At 34.5% G+C, this 18,265-nt stretch overlaps 4 protein-coding genes across 4 annotated transcripts; 3 read left to right on the forward strand and 1 right to left on the reverse strand.

Annotated features, from left to right (window-relative positions):
* The first annotated feature begins 140 nt into the window (after positions 1-140).
* Positions 141-2,749, forward strand: LOC107360024 (ATP-dependent RNA helicase DDX42). Its single transcript, XM_015926638.3, has 2 exons — positions 141-1,452; positions 1,538-2,749. Exons 1-2 carry the CDS (start codon positions 289-291, stop codon positions 2,663-2,665), a joined length of 2,292 nt encoding a protein of 763 aa, XP_015782124.2. The 5' UTR covers positions 141-288; the 3' UTR covers positions 2,666-2,749.
* A 2,064-nt stretch (positions 2,750-4,813) lies between these two features.
* LOC107359874 (protein argonaute-4) lies at positions 4,814-8,245 on the forward strand. The gene is made up of 3 exons (XM_015926464.2): positions 4,814-5,171; positions 5,386-7,570; positions 7,651-8,245. The coding sequence occupies exons 1-3, from the start codon at positions 4,900-4,902 to the stop codon at positions 7,930-7,932; spliced, it is 2,739 nt and encodes a 912-aa protein (XP_015781950.2). The 5' UTR covers positions 4,814-4,899; the 3' UTR covers positions 7,933-8,245.
* Positions 8,246-9,319: 1,074 nt separating this feature from the next.
* On the forward strand, positions 9,320-12,523 carry anchor (integral membrane protein GPR155 homolog anchor). Its single transcript, XM_015926354.3, has 2 exons — positions 9,320-9,464; positions 9,764-12,523. Exon 2 carries the CDS (start codon positions 9,956-9,958, stop codon positions 12,401-12,403), a length of 2,448 nt encoding a protein of 815 aa, XP_015781840.2. The 5' UTR covers positions 9,320-9,464; positions 9,764-9,955; the 3' UTR covers positions 12,404-12,523.
* A 1,914-nt stretch (positions 12,524-14,437) lies between these two features.
* On the reverse strand, positions 14,438-17,934 carry LOC107359785 (uncharacterized). Its single transcript, XM_015926353.3, has one exon. The coding sequence runs from the start codon at positions 17,705-17,707 to the stop codon at positions 14,618-14,620; it is 3,090 nt and encodes a 1,029-aa protein (XP_015781839.2). The 5' UTR covers positions 17,708-17,934; the 3' UTR covers positions 14,438-14,617.
* Positions 17,935-18,265: the final 331 nt, after the last annotated feature.

Below are 18,265 nucleotides of genomic sequence, written 5' to 3' on the forward strand. Positions count from 1 at the left end.
TGTCTCTATTGACTTTGGATTCGAGGCTGATAATAACAATAAAATTAAAAATGAGATTCCAAAATTGATACATTAAAGTCATACGCTTTCATTGTTTGTATATTTTTGTTGCTTTGGTGATATGACTGGGAATAGCCCATTGAGTCTTTTTGCAACATGTTTATTTTCATTTTGTTTAATGACATTTTGTAAACATTGTCAGTTTTAATGTTTATTTACGAATGTGTATTAATTAAAATTGATCTTTAGTGATTTCTGTTTCTATTGTGTTTTAATAAAGACCCAATCATGAATCGCAGAGGTGGCTACAAGCATTTTCAGTATCGGCCATCCTTTCCTACACAAGCTTCATCTTCTTCCCTCAGTTCTTCAGCATCCGCTTCAGCTGATTATTCTAAAGTATGTCCACCGAAAGATATTGATCGTCCTGCTGCATATAATTTGGATGAAGAAAAAGAAGATCCTAAACCATATGGTAAAGAAAGATTAAAGCGAAGTAAGATTTTTCAAGACGAGGAGGAAAGCTACTGGGATCAAGATGATGACAATGACAATGTTAACAAGTCTGAAAATTCTGAAAAAGATAGTGATATTGAATCAAGCCATTCAAACAAGGACGATGACCATGACAATGACGAAGAAGAAGATCCATTAGATGCTTTTATGGCTGGACTTGAGAAACAAGTAAAATCTGATTCTACCAAGAAAGAAGCGAAGGCTAATGTGCGACTAGATATTGAAGAAGAAGATATTCAAGAATCTTATTATAGATACATGGAAGAGAACCCTAGAGCTGGATTAGACTTAAACTTCGATGAAGAGGAAGATGATCTTGTTGAATATGATGACCAAGGAAATCCTATTTTGAATAGAAAAAAGTTAAAATTCATAGATCCACTTCCTGCATGTGACCATAGTAAAATTGGTTACAAACCTTTTGTAAAAAATTTTTACATAGAACACGAAGAAATTCAATCTTTGAATGATGAAAAAACTCAAGAACTTCGTAGGACCCTCGGAATATCTGTTATGGGCGCCAATGCACCAAAACCATGTATCTCTTTTGCTCATTTTGGTTTTGATGAACAGTTAACTAAAGCAATCATCAAAGCGGGTTATCATCAACCAACTCCTATCCAATGTCAAGCAATTCCCATTGCATTATCAGGTCGAGATGTTCTTGGTGTAGCTAAGACCGGTAGTGGTAAAACCGCAGCATATTTATGGCCAATGCTTGTTCATATCATGGATCAACGAGAATTAGGACCTGGAGAAGGACCAATTGGGTTAATTTTAGCGCCAACTAGAGAGTTATCCCAACAAATACATGCCGAAGCCAAAAAATTTGCAAAAGTATATGGATTAAGAGTTGCATGTTGTTTTGGCGGTGGGTCAAAATGGGAACAATCAAATGAGTTATCTCAAGGCGCTGAAATAGTTGTCGCTACACCAGTAAGTCTATTTAACTGACTACCTTCTTAAATTGATCGATTTTGTTATTATATGCTAACCTTGTTTTTTACATTTTTTACTATAGGGAAGAATGATTGATATGATAAAATGTAAAGCCACTAATTTTGAAAGAGTTACAATGTTGGTTCTTGATGAAGCTGATAAAATGTTTGACATGGGATTTGGAAACCAAATTGGTTCTATCTGTGATCATACTCGACCAGATCGTCAAACATTGCTATTTTCAGCTACTTTCAAAAGAAAAGTCGAGCGTTTAGCTAGACATGCTTTAACTGATCCAATCAAAGTTGTTCAAGGTGAATTAGGAGTTGCCAATGAAGATGTCACCCAGACTGTGCTCGTTATGAAGGAAGGGCCGAGTAAATGGATCTGGTTAACTGATAATCTAGTTAGATTCACCTCCTCTGGGTCAGTTTTAATTTTTGTCACAAAGAAAGCCAATGCTGAAGAGCTCGCCAACAATTTGAAAGAGCGTGGCTTTGAATTAGTTTTAATCCATGGAGATATGCACCAAAGTGATCGTAATAAAGCAATTGGTACCTTTAAAAGGCATGAAGTCAATGTTATGGTAGCCACAGATGTAGCTGCTCGTGGTTTGGATATAACCCATGTTAAAACTGTGATAAATTTCGATGTAGCCAGAGATATTGATACTCATACTCATCGTATTGGTAGAACTGGTCGAGCAGGTGATAAAGATGGTATTGCATATACCTTGATTACTGAAAAAGATAAAGATTTTGCCGGACCTTTGGTGCGTAATCTTGAAGGAGCAAACCAAGAAGTACCGAGAGAACTGATGGACCTAGCTATGCAGTCAAATTGGTTCAAAAATTCACGTTTCAAACAAGGAAAAGGGAAAAAAGTTGATTTTAATAGCTCATTCAGTCAAAGAGCCAGACCTGGCTTAGGAGCAGATAAAAATAGTTTACCATCTGAGAGAAGTTCCTTTTCATTAAGTGAAAGAAGCTCGTCCAATAAAACGGAACCACCGAACACTGATCGAGTTTCTGCTATTAAAGCAGCATTTAAAGCTCAATTTCAATCTAATTTCAAATCATCAAGTGATTCATTGTCTTCATCTTCACCACAATCATCTTTAAATTCTTCAGCTATGCCAGTCAATGACCAAAATGAAGAGACTTTAGCTTCTAAAGAGTCTCAACCAAGAAAAAAAAGCCGTTGGCAGTAGTGTTTCATAGTTAGTCTAATTCACCTAATTAATATCATTCGAAACTCAAATAAGACAATAAAATTGATTTTTCTCATCCGTAAATACTAATGTATCTCGTAAATCATTTGATTCTATGACAATAACATTCGTCAGGGTGTCAAATTTGACTTCAAGCAAACTGGTGGAGCTTATTATTTTTTTATCACAAGTAAAAATGAATAAGCAAAGATATCAGAAACCATAGACACAAACCATTTGATTACTTTATTTTCCATCTTCCCCTTTGTTTCTGTTTGTTTTAGTTATTTGTGTATCTAATTTGTTATAAAAAGATAATTAGCTCCACCAATTTGCTTGGAATTAAATTTGACACTCTTTAATAGATGTATGTGTTATTTATTTTTGCGTTACTCGATTTCAAGCAAAGAGTAATATAACTCTTTGTTTTACTCTTTGATTTCAAGCTAATTTCATTATTATTCAATATTTTTCTTGTAAAAATTTACAAGTACTTGTTGAATATGAGAATAAAGCCTCAATGAATCCAATAATTTAGCATTTACTTGGTCTTTCACTTGAAAAGGTGCGTTTTTACAAGTGAGAATCACTTTATTTGTCAAATTGATTAACAATAAACAGTCTTGTAGCAGATGAATTTAATGTTAACATTATTGATTAGTAAACAACACATTGACTCTATAGTTCGAAAAAGTATCAAATCATAACAAAACTGTTCTCGATGTCAACTAATCAAATTCACAAACAAGTTTTTGAAATATAATAACTATCAACTTGTAAGTTTCAAATTATTTTTGTTTTGGAGTAAAAATTGACTCCGAACCGTGCAAGCAAATGTGAAGCTACTGATAATTCAGTTTAAAGGCGTGATCATTCGAAGCCACAATTTTTGTTAATCATCTGATTCATAAAATAAAATTCGTATACCTTATCAGATAACCGAGTTGGCAAAAGAATACAAAAACAATTCAAATTTAGCTGGCGAGTTACATAAAAATTGTGCTGTTGCGAACTTCAAAGCTTCAAAACTAATACATTTCTGTGTGATTTCAATAATCAGATTTCGTTCATTAGATGAATTAATTAATCCTTTTTATAATCCTTTCTTATCAACTAAAGTTCAATTCCAATAAACTACCGAACAAAAACAAACTGATTATCCGAAAAGCATAGATATTTTTATTCCTGGAAAAATATCAGTTGACTTTGAAAAGGAAATCAGTAAATGATCAAGATTAGTAGGGGTTAATAGTTATAAGGTATGAACATTTTCAACCAAAATCTTCGGCCACTCATTATTTACGCTGATACTTACTCTGGTTTAAAACAAATCAATGAATTGTATATTAAAACAATTTATCGCTGAAGAATTGGAATCTGAATTCACACGAAAGCATTTAAAAAAGATTACACTTTTTTCAAGCCTAAATAATCAAAGCTAGTGAGATTTGTTTAAAGATTAAGTATCATACTGATTGAAATTGCTGATAAATATTTCATTGCAATTGCCCATTCTGTACATGTAGCACTTATTTTAATCAACTGTCTGCTCAATTTTTGTTCATTGATTAGCAGTTTATTTATTTATTGGTAGATTCTGAGACCGAGAGATTATTATTTGCAAGGCAATCATTTTTTCATCTCATTTGGTACTTTACAACGATATCAATTAATTAATCGATAATAAAGATTGGAGTAAGAATTATTAATGAAACGTTGCTTTGTTTAGATGTGAATTAAATTCCGTGAGCTTTGACCAGTAGACTGTTAAAACGTTTGAAAATCAAAAATCTCAACTTTGCTTTCAATTTTGCTGAAATGGAGAAATTTAAAATTAAAATTATAAAAAACAATTGCACAAACCAATGCTGAGTCAGTTAGCTTAGTTTAATTTACTCTTTTTAAGCAACTTGATTATCCTGATGGCGAAACTTAATTTTCTTAGTGATAAATTGCTTACACTCTGATTTTATTGGTAATTTAGGATAATATTTCTTACCAATTGGCTCTAATAGTTTGTTTGATTAAATACTTCTTTATCAAATCCGTTGAATTAACAAAGTCTCTTACAGTTGATAGATGGCGACACGAAATTTGTTGTAAAATGTATTTATAAGGTCTGTTTTGTTAAGCAGTGTTATGTATAAGTGTTTTATTCCTGTTTTTACCATTTGTTTTTGTCTAGTTATTTTTGACCAGTTGTTTTTGACCATTTGTTTTAACCATCCATCAAAATGAGTAGCAATCCTAAGGCCTCGAAATCCAAGGGAAAGAAGTCCGCTAAAAAAGTGCCTGTGAAAGTTGACGAACAGGATGTTACAATTATATCTGAAGGTGGTGATGTAAACAAAGATCGTAGAAAAGCAAATGCTGAAGACTCCTTTGCCGAATTGGAGAATCTTACTGGGCTTAGTCTGAAAAATGCTCCTGCAGCCTTAAGAATTCGACCAAAATTTCAAAGTGGAAATGAAGGAAAGAGAATTACTCTTAGATCTAACTTTTTCAGGTAAGCTACTTTCCTTTATGACCTGAATTTGGGCAGGAAACAATCCATCATTAATACGCAAATCGTAAATGTGCGTGATTTGAAGTGGCTTCTAAAGTTATTTATCTAATTTCGTAACAAATCTGTTTCTCTCTTTGGTGCAATTCAATTTTCTATCGAGTAATATCTGTCAAATAATTACCTTAATTTAACAAATTGAATTATTTTTTAACAGGTTGAAACTTACGGGCAATACTGTCCATCAATATGATATACAATTTGACCGGCCTGACAGTGCCTCAGTAGCTGAAAAAGAAATAGAAATCGGAAGAAAATTCAGACGAGTGACAAAGAAAATTCATCAACAATTACTTGCTCAATTCGTTGGGACAACTGGAAAATCCTTATTTAATGGGATTTGTTATGCTTTTGATAGCGATCGTATCCTCCTCACTAATAAACCACTAGAAGCTGACAATTTAGAAGTAGGTGTCTATTATACCTTTCCATTCAAGGAAAATCCAAAAGATGTTGCAACCAATTACCAGATCAGGATCAAGAGAACAAGTTCCGTTACTCTTAGCTTCAATTTCAATGGAGAAAATTATGTCCATGATCGAGCGGTCCTACAAATGCTAGATATAATAACCAAAAGTTATGCTTTTAAAAATAATATTGTTTATGGATCTAAAATTTTCTTCCCTTCTACCGTGAGACCGCGAATTCTTATGGGTATCAAATCGTACCAGGACAAATCTGAGAAGCCTACACCATTCGAGCTCGCGTTTGGCTATCACCAGTCTACACAATTTTGTCAAAGTGGACCTATGCAAAATATTGACAGAGCATCGGCTGTTCTTTACCGTGAAGGCCCACTTCTTGATAGGATCTTTGAGTTGTTTGGTCGCCCATTTGGACCGAATGAAACACTTGACAGTAAATCAATGGATCAATTGAAAGAGTTTATTGGGCTCCGAGTTGAAACGGAATATCGAAATTTTATTTCTCGCCATTCTATTAGATCTTTCACTAGAACAAATTCTAGGGAAACTAGTTTTAGTGAAGAAGGAGGGAGACAAACCGTTTATAACTATTTTGTGAGAAAATATAAAATCCATTTGAAGTATCCAAATTTGCCTTGCGTTGAATATGGACAGGGAAAGTACATACCCATCGAATTGTGCAAATTGTTGCCAGATCAAAGAAATCAACGAAAATTGCGTGATGATCTTATTAAAATTCTTAGCACACATGCTACATCTCAAAGGCCAAGTGGACGAGCAGCTGGAACCGCAGAATCCGCCAAATCAATTGCTAGTAACGCAGCTCTGGCTGAATTCGGAATAACATTAAATCCTAATATGGTTGAAGTCCCTGGTCGAATATTGCCTGCACCTAGGTTACGATATTCTAATCAACCTTCATTTGTTCCAATAGTTCCTGGAGACTGGAATATGCAGCAACCTGACAGAAAGAAATTCTATAGTTCAAAAAATCTTTCTAAATGGGTTTTCCTGTGTATGTCAAGAAAAATTACTGATGATATCATTCGTGAATTTTGCAAAAATCTTCAAAGAGTGGGATCTATGGTTGGTGTTGAAGTGAGTATGCCTTCACCACCTGTTAGAACCACAAAACCTGCCCTTCGCCAGACTATGGAGATGTTAAAAAAAGATTTGCAATTGATTGTCTGCATGATACCAGAAGAAGATGAGATTTACACTGAGATTAAATCTGTTGGAGATCGAACACTCGGTATTCCAACCCAAATCATTCTTGACAAACACTTCAATCCACGCAATGATATGAAAAGACAAAAATTGTTTGACACTGCATACTTAAGCAATTTATTGCTAAAAATTAATAGTAAAATCGGTGGCATCAATCTTTCCTTAGCGGATGTTAGCAAACCTAGTATATTAAAGGGGTTAACAATGGTCGTCGGAGTTGATGTTAATCATCCCTCACCCGGAGAAAATTCACCATCAATAGCTGCAGTTGTTGGTAGTTTAAATCCGGAGCTTTCCAATTACCACACCAATATCGTCATTAATCGTTCCAGAGAAGAAACCGTTGATGTTCGTGGAATGATAAAACCTATTTTAGAAGCGTTCAAAAAGCACCGTGGCTCCTATCCTGATAACATCGTTGTTTACCGTGATGGAGTCTCCGAAGGTCAATTTGCCTACGTGTTAGCTTATGAAGTTTTCCCTCTGCGTGATATGCTCAGTACAGATTATAGACAAAATATTAAATTAACATATATGATAGTCCAGAAGAGACATAATGCTCGATTCTTCCCGATGAAAAAAGAGGACTCAACCAGATCTGAAAATATATTGCCTGGTTGTGTGATTGACACTACTGTGTGTCACTACAAATGGTTTGACTTTTACTTATGCTCTCAAAATTCGTTCTTGGTAAGTCATTACTTATATTTTATTACCATTGTGCATAATTTTTTAACCACTGTTATTAATTTGAACTCTTTAATGTTTAGGGTACTGCTCGTCCTGGAAAATACACGGTTCTTTGGGATGAGAATAATCTTACTGCAGACGAGTTACAAAAAGTTACGTACTATTTGTGTTACCTATTTGCTCGAAGCACTAAAAGTATAGCCGATCCAGCCCCAGCTCGTTATGCTCATCATGCAGCTGCTAGAGGTAAAGTGCACCTTAAGGATATGATGAGATCCAAAGCTCCAATTCCTTCAAACGTGGATCTTTCAGAGGCTATTCGAGTTCTTGCTCCTCTACAAAACGTGTTATACTTCATCTAATCGAGCTTATTTTTGGACTTCGAATTTTTGACTTACGATCTCTTCCTGCACCAAACGAAATGACATTTAAATATGACTGATCGCTTATTTTCTGCACGTTTATTTTTGAATAGGTTCAAGTTTTTGTGTTCCTTAAGTCTTTAATTAAGCTTATATACTCTACGAAAGTTACAACGAATATTTTTCGTGCAACATGATTTTATCTTCCAATTTATTCTGACTTAATTGTGATATGTATCATTTTAACCATATCTCTTGTGATTTATGCTTTTAAAACGAATTATTTTAAAATTAAAGCTTTTAATTTGTCAAATCACCTGTTTATTCATTTCACTTTTAGCAGTTAAAAAAAGACTCTTCGCTTGTTGATATTGGAAAATATTTTTAATGATAATTTCATAGCAAATGTTTGCATGTAAAACATTACTCAATCGATGCACGTGAATTTTAATGTACGTCAATTAAAGTAAAATATAAAACAAAAAAGATGATTTGCTGTATGGTTCTCTGACAAGTTGATTATCGCACAATTTCCCTAAACATACCTGCCATGAGTCAACATGTTCATATTACTTCGATATCAAAATGGTATCAAGCTTCCAACAAAGCAGCCATTTAACTAGCATAGTAATGGAAAGTAGTCAGGCTAATTTTCAGGGAAGTTCATGATTCAACAATAGATATAATTTTTACAAATCATATTGATCTCTTTTATGGGCCATTTACGCGCTCATTATTTACTCTTGAGCTCCAACTCAAAGCATATTGTTAGCTGTATTGCAGTAATATTAACATTGATTCATCCGCATAAACATCTATTGATTCATAAAATGAATATAAAAGTCAAATGATATTTTTAATAAATATTGTAATCTAATTACGTGAATAAAAGTCACTTATCAGAAATTTCAACTATCTCGTTGTTACCCATTTTACATTAAAACTGTTATCATTTTGATTGCTTGTGTCAAATCAGTTATTTTATACCTATCTAAAACTGAAATAAGTGCGATGTACTCATCAATTTTTGTTTGACACGTTCCAAACATTTAACCTTAATAAAAATAGACTATTATTAGATATCGGATGCTAAATTAAAGGTGGATCCCATCAACCATTGATTGAAATTAAAAATTTCAATGTGTCGTTATTCATGACTTGGTGTGAAATCACACCTTCTTATCTTCTTTCTTTGATTCTTTCAATTTAAAAAATTAATATCGCTCCGATGAATTGAGATCCACCTTAAATTAAAAATTAAATTAATGAAATCTATTAATTATTTACTTACGTAGGTAAAATATAGCATCATTTTGATTAACTTTGAAAGGAGCTGTGAAAAAATAAAAAGAGATGGCGTTTACTGTTGCATCTTTATTCCGCATCATTTTTTGATGAAAGTTGATTCAATTCATCAAGAAATATGTGATTTTTTCCTTTAATATGTGACTGTTTCAATCAGGGAATTTTAACATCTGAATCTACTCATGTTTAACTAATCTGATTATCTACGATAATAATTTAATCGAGAGGTAAGTCATAAAGTTCTTGCTAATAATACTTCACAAATGAATCAAGGTGCAATGAATGCTTATAAGATTGGAAATAGGTTATGGAATTGACATGCTATCATGTTATTTTCATTTTACATTTCAGTTTAAATTATAGTTAATTTTAAATGAAATTAGGAAAAACATGAACTTTGTAATCCAAAGAATTTGTATAATTCCAAATTCTTGTTTTATCTATCTAAATGCAGAAGAACAATTGTACTTTTGTTATCATTTTCAATTTTCAATACTTATTGATTTTTGCTATTATCTCCTCTTAGCTACTGGTTTTATTTAATTCTATGTGATGTTTGCCTGGTTCCTGTATCGCAGTTTGATCATTGCGAAAGCTTGCCCATAATTTAATAATACATTTACCCATCTCGGGAACAACATCAACCTGCTGATGTTCAGGATTTCTACTGAATTCATCTGTTTTGCTGTCAATTAAACATTCAACAAGTTTTATCAAGATGTCAACGCCTGTAACACAAAATTCGTCAACTGGTAGTGATGATGCTTTGCAAATGGTCTCCATATTATTCCAATGTTTTGCTGCAATCATCTTAGGTTATGTTTCTGGTCGTTTATCCATTATATCTGAGGACCAATCAAAAGGAATAACTAACTTTGTCTCGTACTTTTCCTTACCTGCTCTTATATTCATCAGCTTAGCAAAATGTGATCTGTCCCAAATTGACTGGTACTTTGTTGCCTCTGTTTTCATCGCAAAAGTCGTTATATTTGTGTTGGTCGTCGTGATAACCCTTCTTACAACTCGCCCATGCCACCTCGGTAAAGCAGGTCTTTACGGTATGTTGGTTACTCAAAGTAATGATTTCGCGATTGGATACCCCATCTTATCATCTTTATATGCCAATAGTCAGCCACATTTTGCTGACTATCTTTATGTTATCGCTCCACTTCAATTATTGTTCATTAATCCGTGTGGTCTTTTCCTCTTGGAGCTTTACAAGTATCGCCAGTCAATAGCCAATTCATCAGCCTCACCGTCAAATGCGTTTATTATTATCGGAAAAGTTCTGAAAAATACATTGACTAATCCTATTGTAGTTATGACCATTGGAGGTGTAATCTGGAACTTTACTTTTGGTAACACTGTACCATCCATGCTTAATGGCCTTTTACAGTCATTTGCCAATGCCTTTAGCTCGACTTCTTTGTTCCTACTCGGTCTCAATATAGTCCAAGAATCTGGTTTGATTGGTAATTCCTCCAAAATTGTTGTCCCTTGCACTTTGAGTGCTGTCAAACTTTTTGTTTTACCACTTGTTTTAAGACTTATTGCTAGATATTTAGTTAGAGGTAATGAGACTTATGTTTTTACGATGACAAATTTTGCCTTCCTATATGGAGTCATTCCTTGCGCACCAACAGCGGTTATATTTGCTCTCATCTACAATATTGGATCATGGGTAACCTCATATGCGCTCATAGTTTCAACCGTTATTTCTGCACCACTTCTTTTTGTATCAAGCTCAATGATCCGTTATTCTGACTACACACCGGAACAAGTTACACATGATCTGTGTCTTACAATTTATATAATCAGCTTAATCGCTATTCCATGCGCTATCTGGACTTTGATTATATTCGTTTGTGGACGTAAATGGACTAGTGTCACTCATAGAATAACGTTTGGATTGCTTCTAACTCAATTGATTGTGGCAATCGGTGGTTATTTAATGCCACATGATTCGGTTGTCATTAAATTTCGATACTTTGTTCCTGTCTTTGGAATTTTTGCTTCCCGCATCTGGACCTCATTATTAGCTCTTACCATAGCGTTACTTCGAAAAAAGAGTCTCTGTTATGTATTGAGAGCTCAAAATTATTTCTTTGGTGGTGCTTTCTTTTTCACATTCATTTTGACTGCAGCTCTTTATTTGGTTGCGCCATTCTCCTCAGAATCTTCAATTGATCCATACTTCAAATTTGGAACTTATCAAACGATTCCTACTTTAGCTGTCACCATCGTTTCTATTATAATTACAGGATCAGCCGTTATTTTGCAACAGCGTGATAATGCCGCCGCTAATATGTACGAGAGACTTAATTCAACTGTTGAAAGTTCAATTGATTCAGGACGTGAATCGCCTGCGCGGGAAGTCAGTCAAGAAAATCTACCAAGTCATTCTAGAGACCCTGATACAGTCAGCATTGAAGATCTGATGAATTCGACGATTATTGAACAATCTTGTCAAGGATCTCAATGTACAGAAGTTCATCGACGAAAATCTTGCCTCAAATATCTACAACAATACGCAAATAATACTCAAGCTGAAATGATACCTGTACCTGGTGAACGTTTAACTGTATCATTTCAAAAGCATATACAAAGAACTTCTCACGTTTCTCTTCTTCTTATTCTACTTCTCTCCATGGTGATTGATTTAGCAGTCACTATTAGCAAAGCGTTTAACGAAAAATTCACAGGCATTCATGTTGAACTTGTTTCATTGGATATTTTTCTTGTCTATGGACAAGCCATCAGCACCTTTGTGTTATTTGGTCTTGATGTGAGTCCACTTATTGACGTTTGGCGCAGATTTTATTTCTATTTTTCCCGTCGAAATGAGCAAGATGATGAAAGTGTTTCTGATGAATCTTATCAAATTCACCACCAATTTTCAACATATCATCTTGACAAATGTGCAAAAGATATTTGTTTCTTCATCTCCTCCGGTGGAAACGAGATTTTTGTTTTCAAAGGCTGTGATCTGGTAACTTGGTTGATTAGAAGTGGACTTGTTTTAAATCGTAAATCTGGTCGCAATTATGCATCTCATCTTCTTCGAAGTCATCTCATAAAATCTATTGAAAACCATAATTACTATCTCGATACATCATCGTTTTATCAATTTCTTAAATCTTCAAGATCTAGTAGTATAGGTCCATAAATTTAATTTTATGTCCAATTGTTAAACTAGTCGCTGACAAAATTTTACTGTATTTGTTAAATGTATTTATTTATTTTTTTTTTGCTTATAACTAGTAAAGAAAGAAGATATTTTGAATAATATTGATGATGATAATGATGATATAGATGATGATACTTTGTATCCAGCTGAAACAAAAGGTCAAATACAAGTATCCGTTTGTTGTATATCTTAGCGCGTATTTGATCTTATTGAATGAAGTCTATGAAAAAAAGAAAGCATAAAACAAACCATCGTTTACCATTTATGATTAACTTACACTGTTAGTGGGAGCTGTGAAAAAATAAACAGAGATGGCGTTTATTTTAACATTTAGTCTAATTGCTGCCGATTCACACAGAAAAAAGCGTTCTTATGCATTGCGTGAGTTTTAAGTGTAATTGGTAATAAAGCTTGTTGTGCAAGCATTGTTTGCTTAGTTTACTTTCAGCTGACTTATTCATTAAAACAGTGTTTAAAGTTGTTCATCAATAAAGTAAAAAACGTAAATTTTTCCCGTTCGCATGGCTAATGCCTGTGTTTTAAATAAAGTCAATAAAAGAATGCTGAGTAGCAGCAGCAGCAGCAGCAGCTGTGAGTCAGGAGACTCATCTACGAATTCATCAAGTGATAGTGACAGTTCCGATGATGAACCAAAACGAGCTACATATCATGAATGGAGATCATATTTAATGAAGATGGAAGTTCCTTTCCGAACTGATGTTCAAACAACTAATGTTCACAGAAATGGTACAGCAACTCATAATTCTTACAGAACGGGTGGTGAAACAAATAATGTTCTTAGAAATGGTACATCAACGCATACTTCACACAGAACGGAAGCACCAACTCGAAGTCCTTACAGAGCTGTTGTCTCAACTCATAATTCTAACAGAACGGATCCACCAACTCCTAGTCCTTATAGAAATGGTACAGCTCCTAATCCTTACAGAACTGATGGACAAACAGCTAATCCTCACAGAAATGGTACAACAACATCCAATCCTCATAAAAATGGTACAACAACATCCAATTCTCACAAAAATGGTGCACCAACTCCGGGTCCAATCCAAACCACTCAAAATACTCAATCAGTTCTTAACCGTATCAAAGCTACTTCAGCAGCTATAAATCCTATCAGAACTGTTACTCCAGCTCATACTAGAACTATTACGTCAGCTCCTAATGTCACAACTGTTTCTTCTCCTATTTCTCGTTCTAAACCTACTACACTAGTTCCTAAGTATATCAGAACTGTTCAAGCCATTAAAAACGTCAATACTGTTCCTCCAACTTCTAAAGGTATCCAAACTGTTACACCAGAATTATCTGCTAGTTTGAGATCAATTTATGAAACTTTCTGGTCACTCAATTCAGCCGCCAAACTCATCCATGTTAAATCCCAGTTGGATGAACCGTCTAAAATTTATGTACATAAATTGATCAAAGCTCATTCAAATCTGGTCCAAGAAAATAGTCGTTTGAAAAAGGAAAAGCAAGATTTAATCAATGTTATCAAAAAGATAGGAATAGCTATCAACAATGAAACGATTGCGAATCTTATAGACCCCGCAAGATCTACTCAACCAAAAAATAGCTAATCTAATCACCTAAAGTTTTTATCACCCCAAGTGTTCTTCATGATCATTCAACATGTACAAAATTTTAAACTTCTGTTATTGTACTTTCCGATTCTAAAAATATCATGTCTCACTATTTACAACATAGTGAAAATATTTATTCAGTTAAATTCATTAATTTCTAATTCCATAACTACCATCTGTTCATTTTTAATATTGTATGCACTTCAAGCTTTCCAAAGTGATGTAAATATACTTACAAATGATAACTTTTAACTAAATGACTCATTATTCCACGACTTTGACTGATTCACAATTCGCGCCTGATTCTGTAAGTGTTTTATTAAATGCTTTTTAAATCTTTGTAAAATCCAACTAATTTATAACAAAATGAGATTAAACGCGATAAATGAAATAAAAAATTGTGGAAACATGATTCATGTTATTTACATTTTTACACTTTATTGTCATATTTTCCAAGTTGAAGATGCAAAATAAACTTACATTAGAAAATTAACATCGAAATATAAATTGTATATTTCACTTTTTTTGTGTTTTGGTTTGTTTTATGCTTTCTTTTTTTTCATAGACTGCATTCATTAAGAGCAAATACGCGCTAAGATATACAACAAACGGATACTTCTATTTGACCTTTTGTTTCAGCTGGATACAAAGTATAATCATCATCTATATCATCATCATCATCATCAATATTATTCAAAATATTTTCTTTCTTTACTACATCAACATGTTTCACTTCGTCATCTACCTCCATCTTTATTTCTTCCTTGCTATCATCTTCTTGATTTGTTTCATTTTCGTCGTCTCCTTCAGGCTTAACTTCTGTCTTATCTTCTTGCCCATTGGTTGCAGTCAAATTGGATGCTTCATTTTCAGCCGAACGTTGTTTCAATAGATCTTCTAAACATAAGGGATGATAAATTTTTTCGTCTTGCCCTTTCACAGCATTTAATAGTTGCCACTCTTCTTCATCTTCGTTCCATGTTGTTTCGAACCTTTCTTTACAGACGGCACACTCATTAAGACTTTCATCTTCGTTTGCGCTAACTGTGCAGACCTTTTTCTCACTCGCTGATTCTTTCTCTTCTTTATCTGCATCCATCATAGTCTGATCAGTTTCATCTGATATCTCTTTAAAGGAAACCCACAAATCGAGAGAACAAAACCAACGGCGAACAGCGGCTGACTTTGATTTAGAGTCTGTTCGCTCTTGTCGGTTTAACCTAAAATGCCAATCAAGATGAACTGAATATTTAGATCTTTCGTTTGAATCACCAACTTCAAAGCGTAATGAACAATTTGGACACTGAGTTCCATTTATTAAGTCTGCAATAACTTTAGGGTGATCTGCTTTCAAAGATTTTGTCTCTAATACTAAAGGTTCACTTTCTATCTCATCAAGTTGATTAAGTCCATTCTCTCGATTCATAGATGAAGGTGACCCTATTCTTGTAACAGATGTTGCCAAATTTGTTGATGAGGTTGCTGAGACTATAGATGTGACTGAAGGAGAAGCACCAATAGCTGTAACAGTTAATGATGATGGTAAAGTACTCGTTGCTGTAGTAGTAGTGATTGTTGTTGCAAGCAATTTATTGGAATCTGTAATTTGAGGTTCAGTCTTCTTAATGATACCAACAGAAATCAGTTTATCGAATAAATCTCCTAAATTAACTTGAGGTTCGGATGTAGGAGCCGTCATCGTTACAGGAACAGAGTTAGTTAAAGATGGGACGACGGCTGGTCCAGGAACTTGAAGAGGTAATGTAACGGGCAATGGTAAAGTTGGACAAGGAGCAGTCAATGGCATTGCTACAGTCACTGGAATAGGTAAAGCTGTGGGTATTGGCGTTGAAATTGCGACAGTTGAGTTTGTAACCAATCCAGGAGCTAATGGATTTATCTGTGTTGTTAATGCTGGTACCAGAGACGATGCTGGTTGTACTGTTGATGGAGGTAGTAAGACGGCGGAAGAAGATTGTGTACCTAAAATATTTTGAGAATAAGGAGTTTGGGTTGCTGGAGGTAAGGAGGAATAAGATGTTTGTACTGCTGGTATCGGATTTTCATCTGATTGACCAGTAATTTTTTTAACATACTCAGACCATAAATCAGCTCTGAGATCTTCAGAGATTTTAACCCGCGGTGGTGGACCACTCAATCTGAGTGTATGAGTTTGATGAGTATCCCCGACAAACTTAACTTCTATCGGCGGTCCACCAAAAGAAGCCTGATATGGTTTACCATTGAGAATAATTTCTCTACAAGGCCCGCCTAATTTGATTCTCTGAGCGTGTTCACCGTGAAAAAATGTTTGTGGTTGACTGTTAAAATTAAGTAAAACAAATTCTTTTGACCCTTTATCACTATCAATATACACTTTCGTAGGCTTGCCCTCAAACATGATCATTCTAGGTTCAAGATCATAGGGATTTGCTTTTACTAATTCATTCAAAGACAAGTGAAGAGACCCTTTCATCAAAACAATAGAGGTATTTTCATCTAAATAGAATAATTTGACCGTATTACCATCCACTTGGACATATTGTTGGCCAATGTCTTTACATAAAGGGGGAATAGTTTCCAATGGCTTCATGGGTAGAGGCTGATGATAATCTAAAGACGAGACGAAACTAGAAATAGTCGCTCCTTGTAGTTGATTTGGAATTGAAGCCTGGGCTGGAATAGGAAGGCTAGAGATTTGACTTGTAGATTGGATAGGAGCTGGCGGTAACTGAAGTGGAACATTAACAGGTCCAAGAGTCTGATCCTGGCCTTGGACTGGATCCTTGGCTTGAACATTAGGCAGAGTCGAAACTGGACCAGGAGCTCGCTTCTTCACTGGTAGGGAAGAAAGTCCACCAAGATCGGATGAACTTCCTTTCATGACTTGGTTTATTGATTGGATGATATCAGCTCGATCCTTGTTACTGAGAACTCCATCATTCAATTTCTTTCCGACTTCATTGATCAATGGTTCAAATTCTTTGCGATAATCTCTATCATGGCTTCCTAGAGATGTGACTGGTTTAGATGAGGAAGAAGTTGATTCGGAAGATGCTAATTTTCGCTTAGATACTGTTGAAGTTGTTGTTGGGACTTGTTTGATGACAGGCTTGCGTTTAGCTATTGGTGCTGATGACGCGTTGATTGAATGAGCAATATTGCTACTAGCTTTACGTTTACTTGGAACCATGGTTGAAGACGTTGAATCATTTTCTTTCCGACGTTTTGATGTAGAGGCATTGGATTGGGAAGGTGAATTTGTTACTGGCCAAGCTGGGTCAATGCTTTGAGCTGCAGCATCTATAGCATGCAAAGTACTTCTTGAAAAAACAGGCTTCCAAGTACTCCTGAGCTTGAACAAGGCAGCACGTGTGGTTTCATCACTATGTTCAAATACATGTTTGAAAATAGATACAATATCTGGCTCGAAAGATTCAATATAATCTTTACCTATGTTTTTACAAATAGAATCTATTAAATATAAAACTGGAAGTTTTTGGGTATCATCGACAGTTAAAATTCGTTCCAAGATAACCTCAGCAATCTTCTTTGGTCCATTATTCACACCAAGATAGTCTTCCGCAATCATGGTTAAACTAGAGATGATTGGTTTCGAATTGAAGACCAAATCTTTGAGAGCGTTTTCATAATCACGCAAACCTTCTTGAAAGGAGGACATTTTGAGTTAAGGTCCAAGGGATATGTAGGCTTACTTGTTGTTGAGTGTTTGTATATTATCCTCGAATCAACTTCAATCCGACACTGATGGTTGAATAATTGACGAAATATTAATTAAATACGTAAACATAAAATCACATTTACCACAAAACAGACCAATTAAGAAACCAAAATGAACAAAACAAAATACTAAATTGAAGAAAGCATTTCACAAGCTTTATTGAAAGCCTCAAAGGCTCAGAAAGTGAAAGATTCTGGTTTGTTGCTAAGTAACCAACTTAAAGCGCTTTTTTGAATAAACCGATTAAATTCAAATCCTGAATTTTTAACCATTTTATGTAAGTCAGTAATAATTAAGAAAATCAATTTTCTAGTTAGACCCAAGATAAGCTTATCCAAGACACGAATCTAATTAGACACTCAGTGTATCTTCTTCCTATTCATTTAACCTTAGGGTACGAAAGAGGTTTCTAGTTGGAGTTTAATCCACCGCAAATAGCATTTGAAGGGAATTGCATTAGAAAATTAGGAAATTAATCATTGAAATAACTTGTTAAGT

Source organism: Tetranychus urticae, chromosome 3 (genome assembly GCF_039701765.1).
Source record: "Tetranychus urticae isolate SD_2017Ah chromosome 3, NJAU_TeUrti_SD_1.0, whole genome shotgun sequence".
Lineage (NCBI taxonomy): Eukaryota > Metazoa > Arthropoda > Arachnida > Trombidiformes > Tetranychidae > Tetranychus > Tetranychus urticae.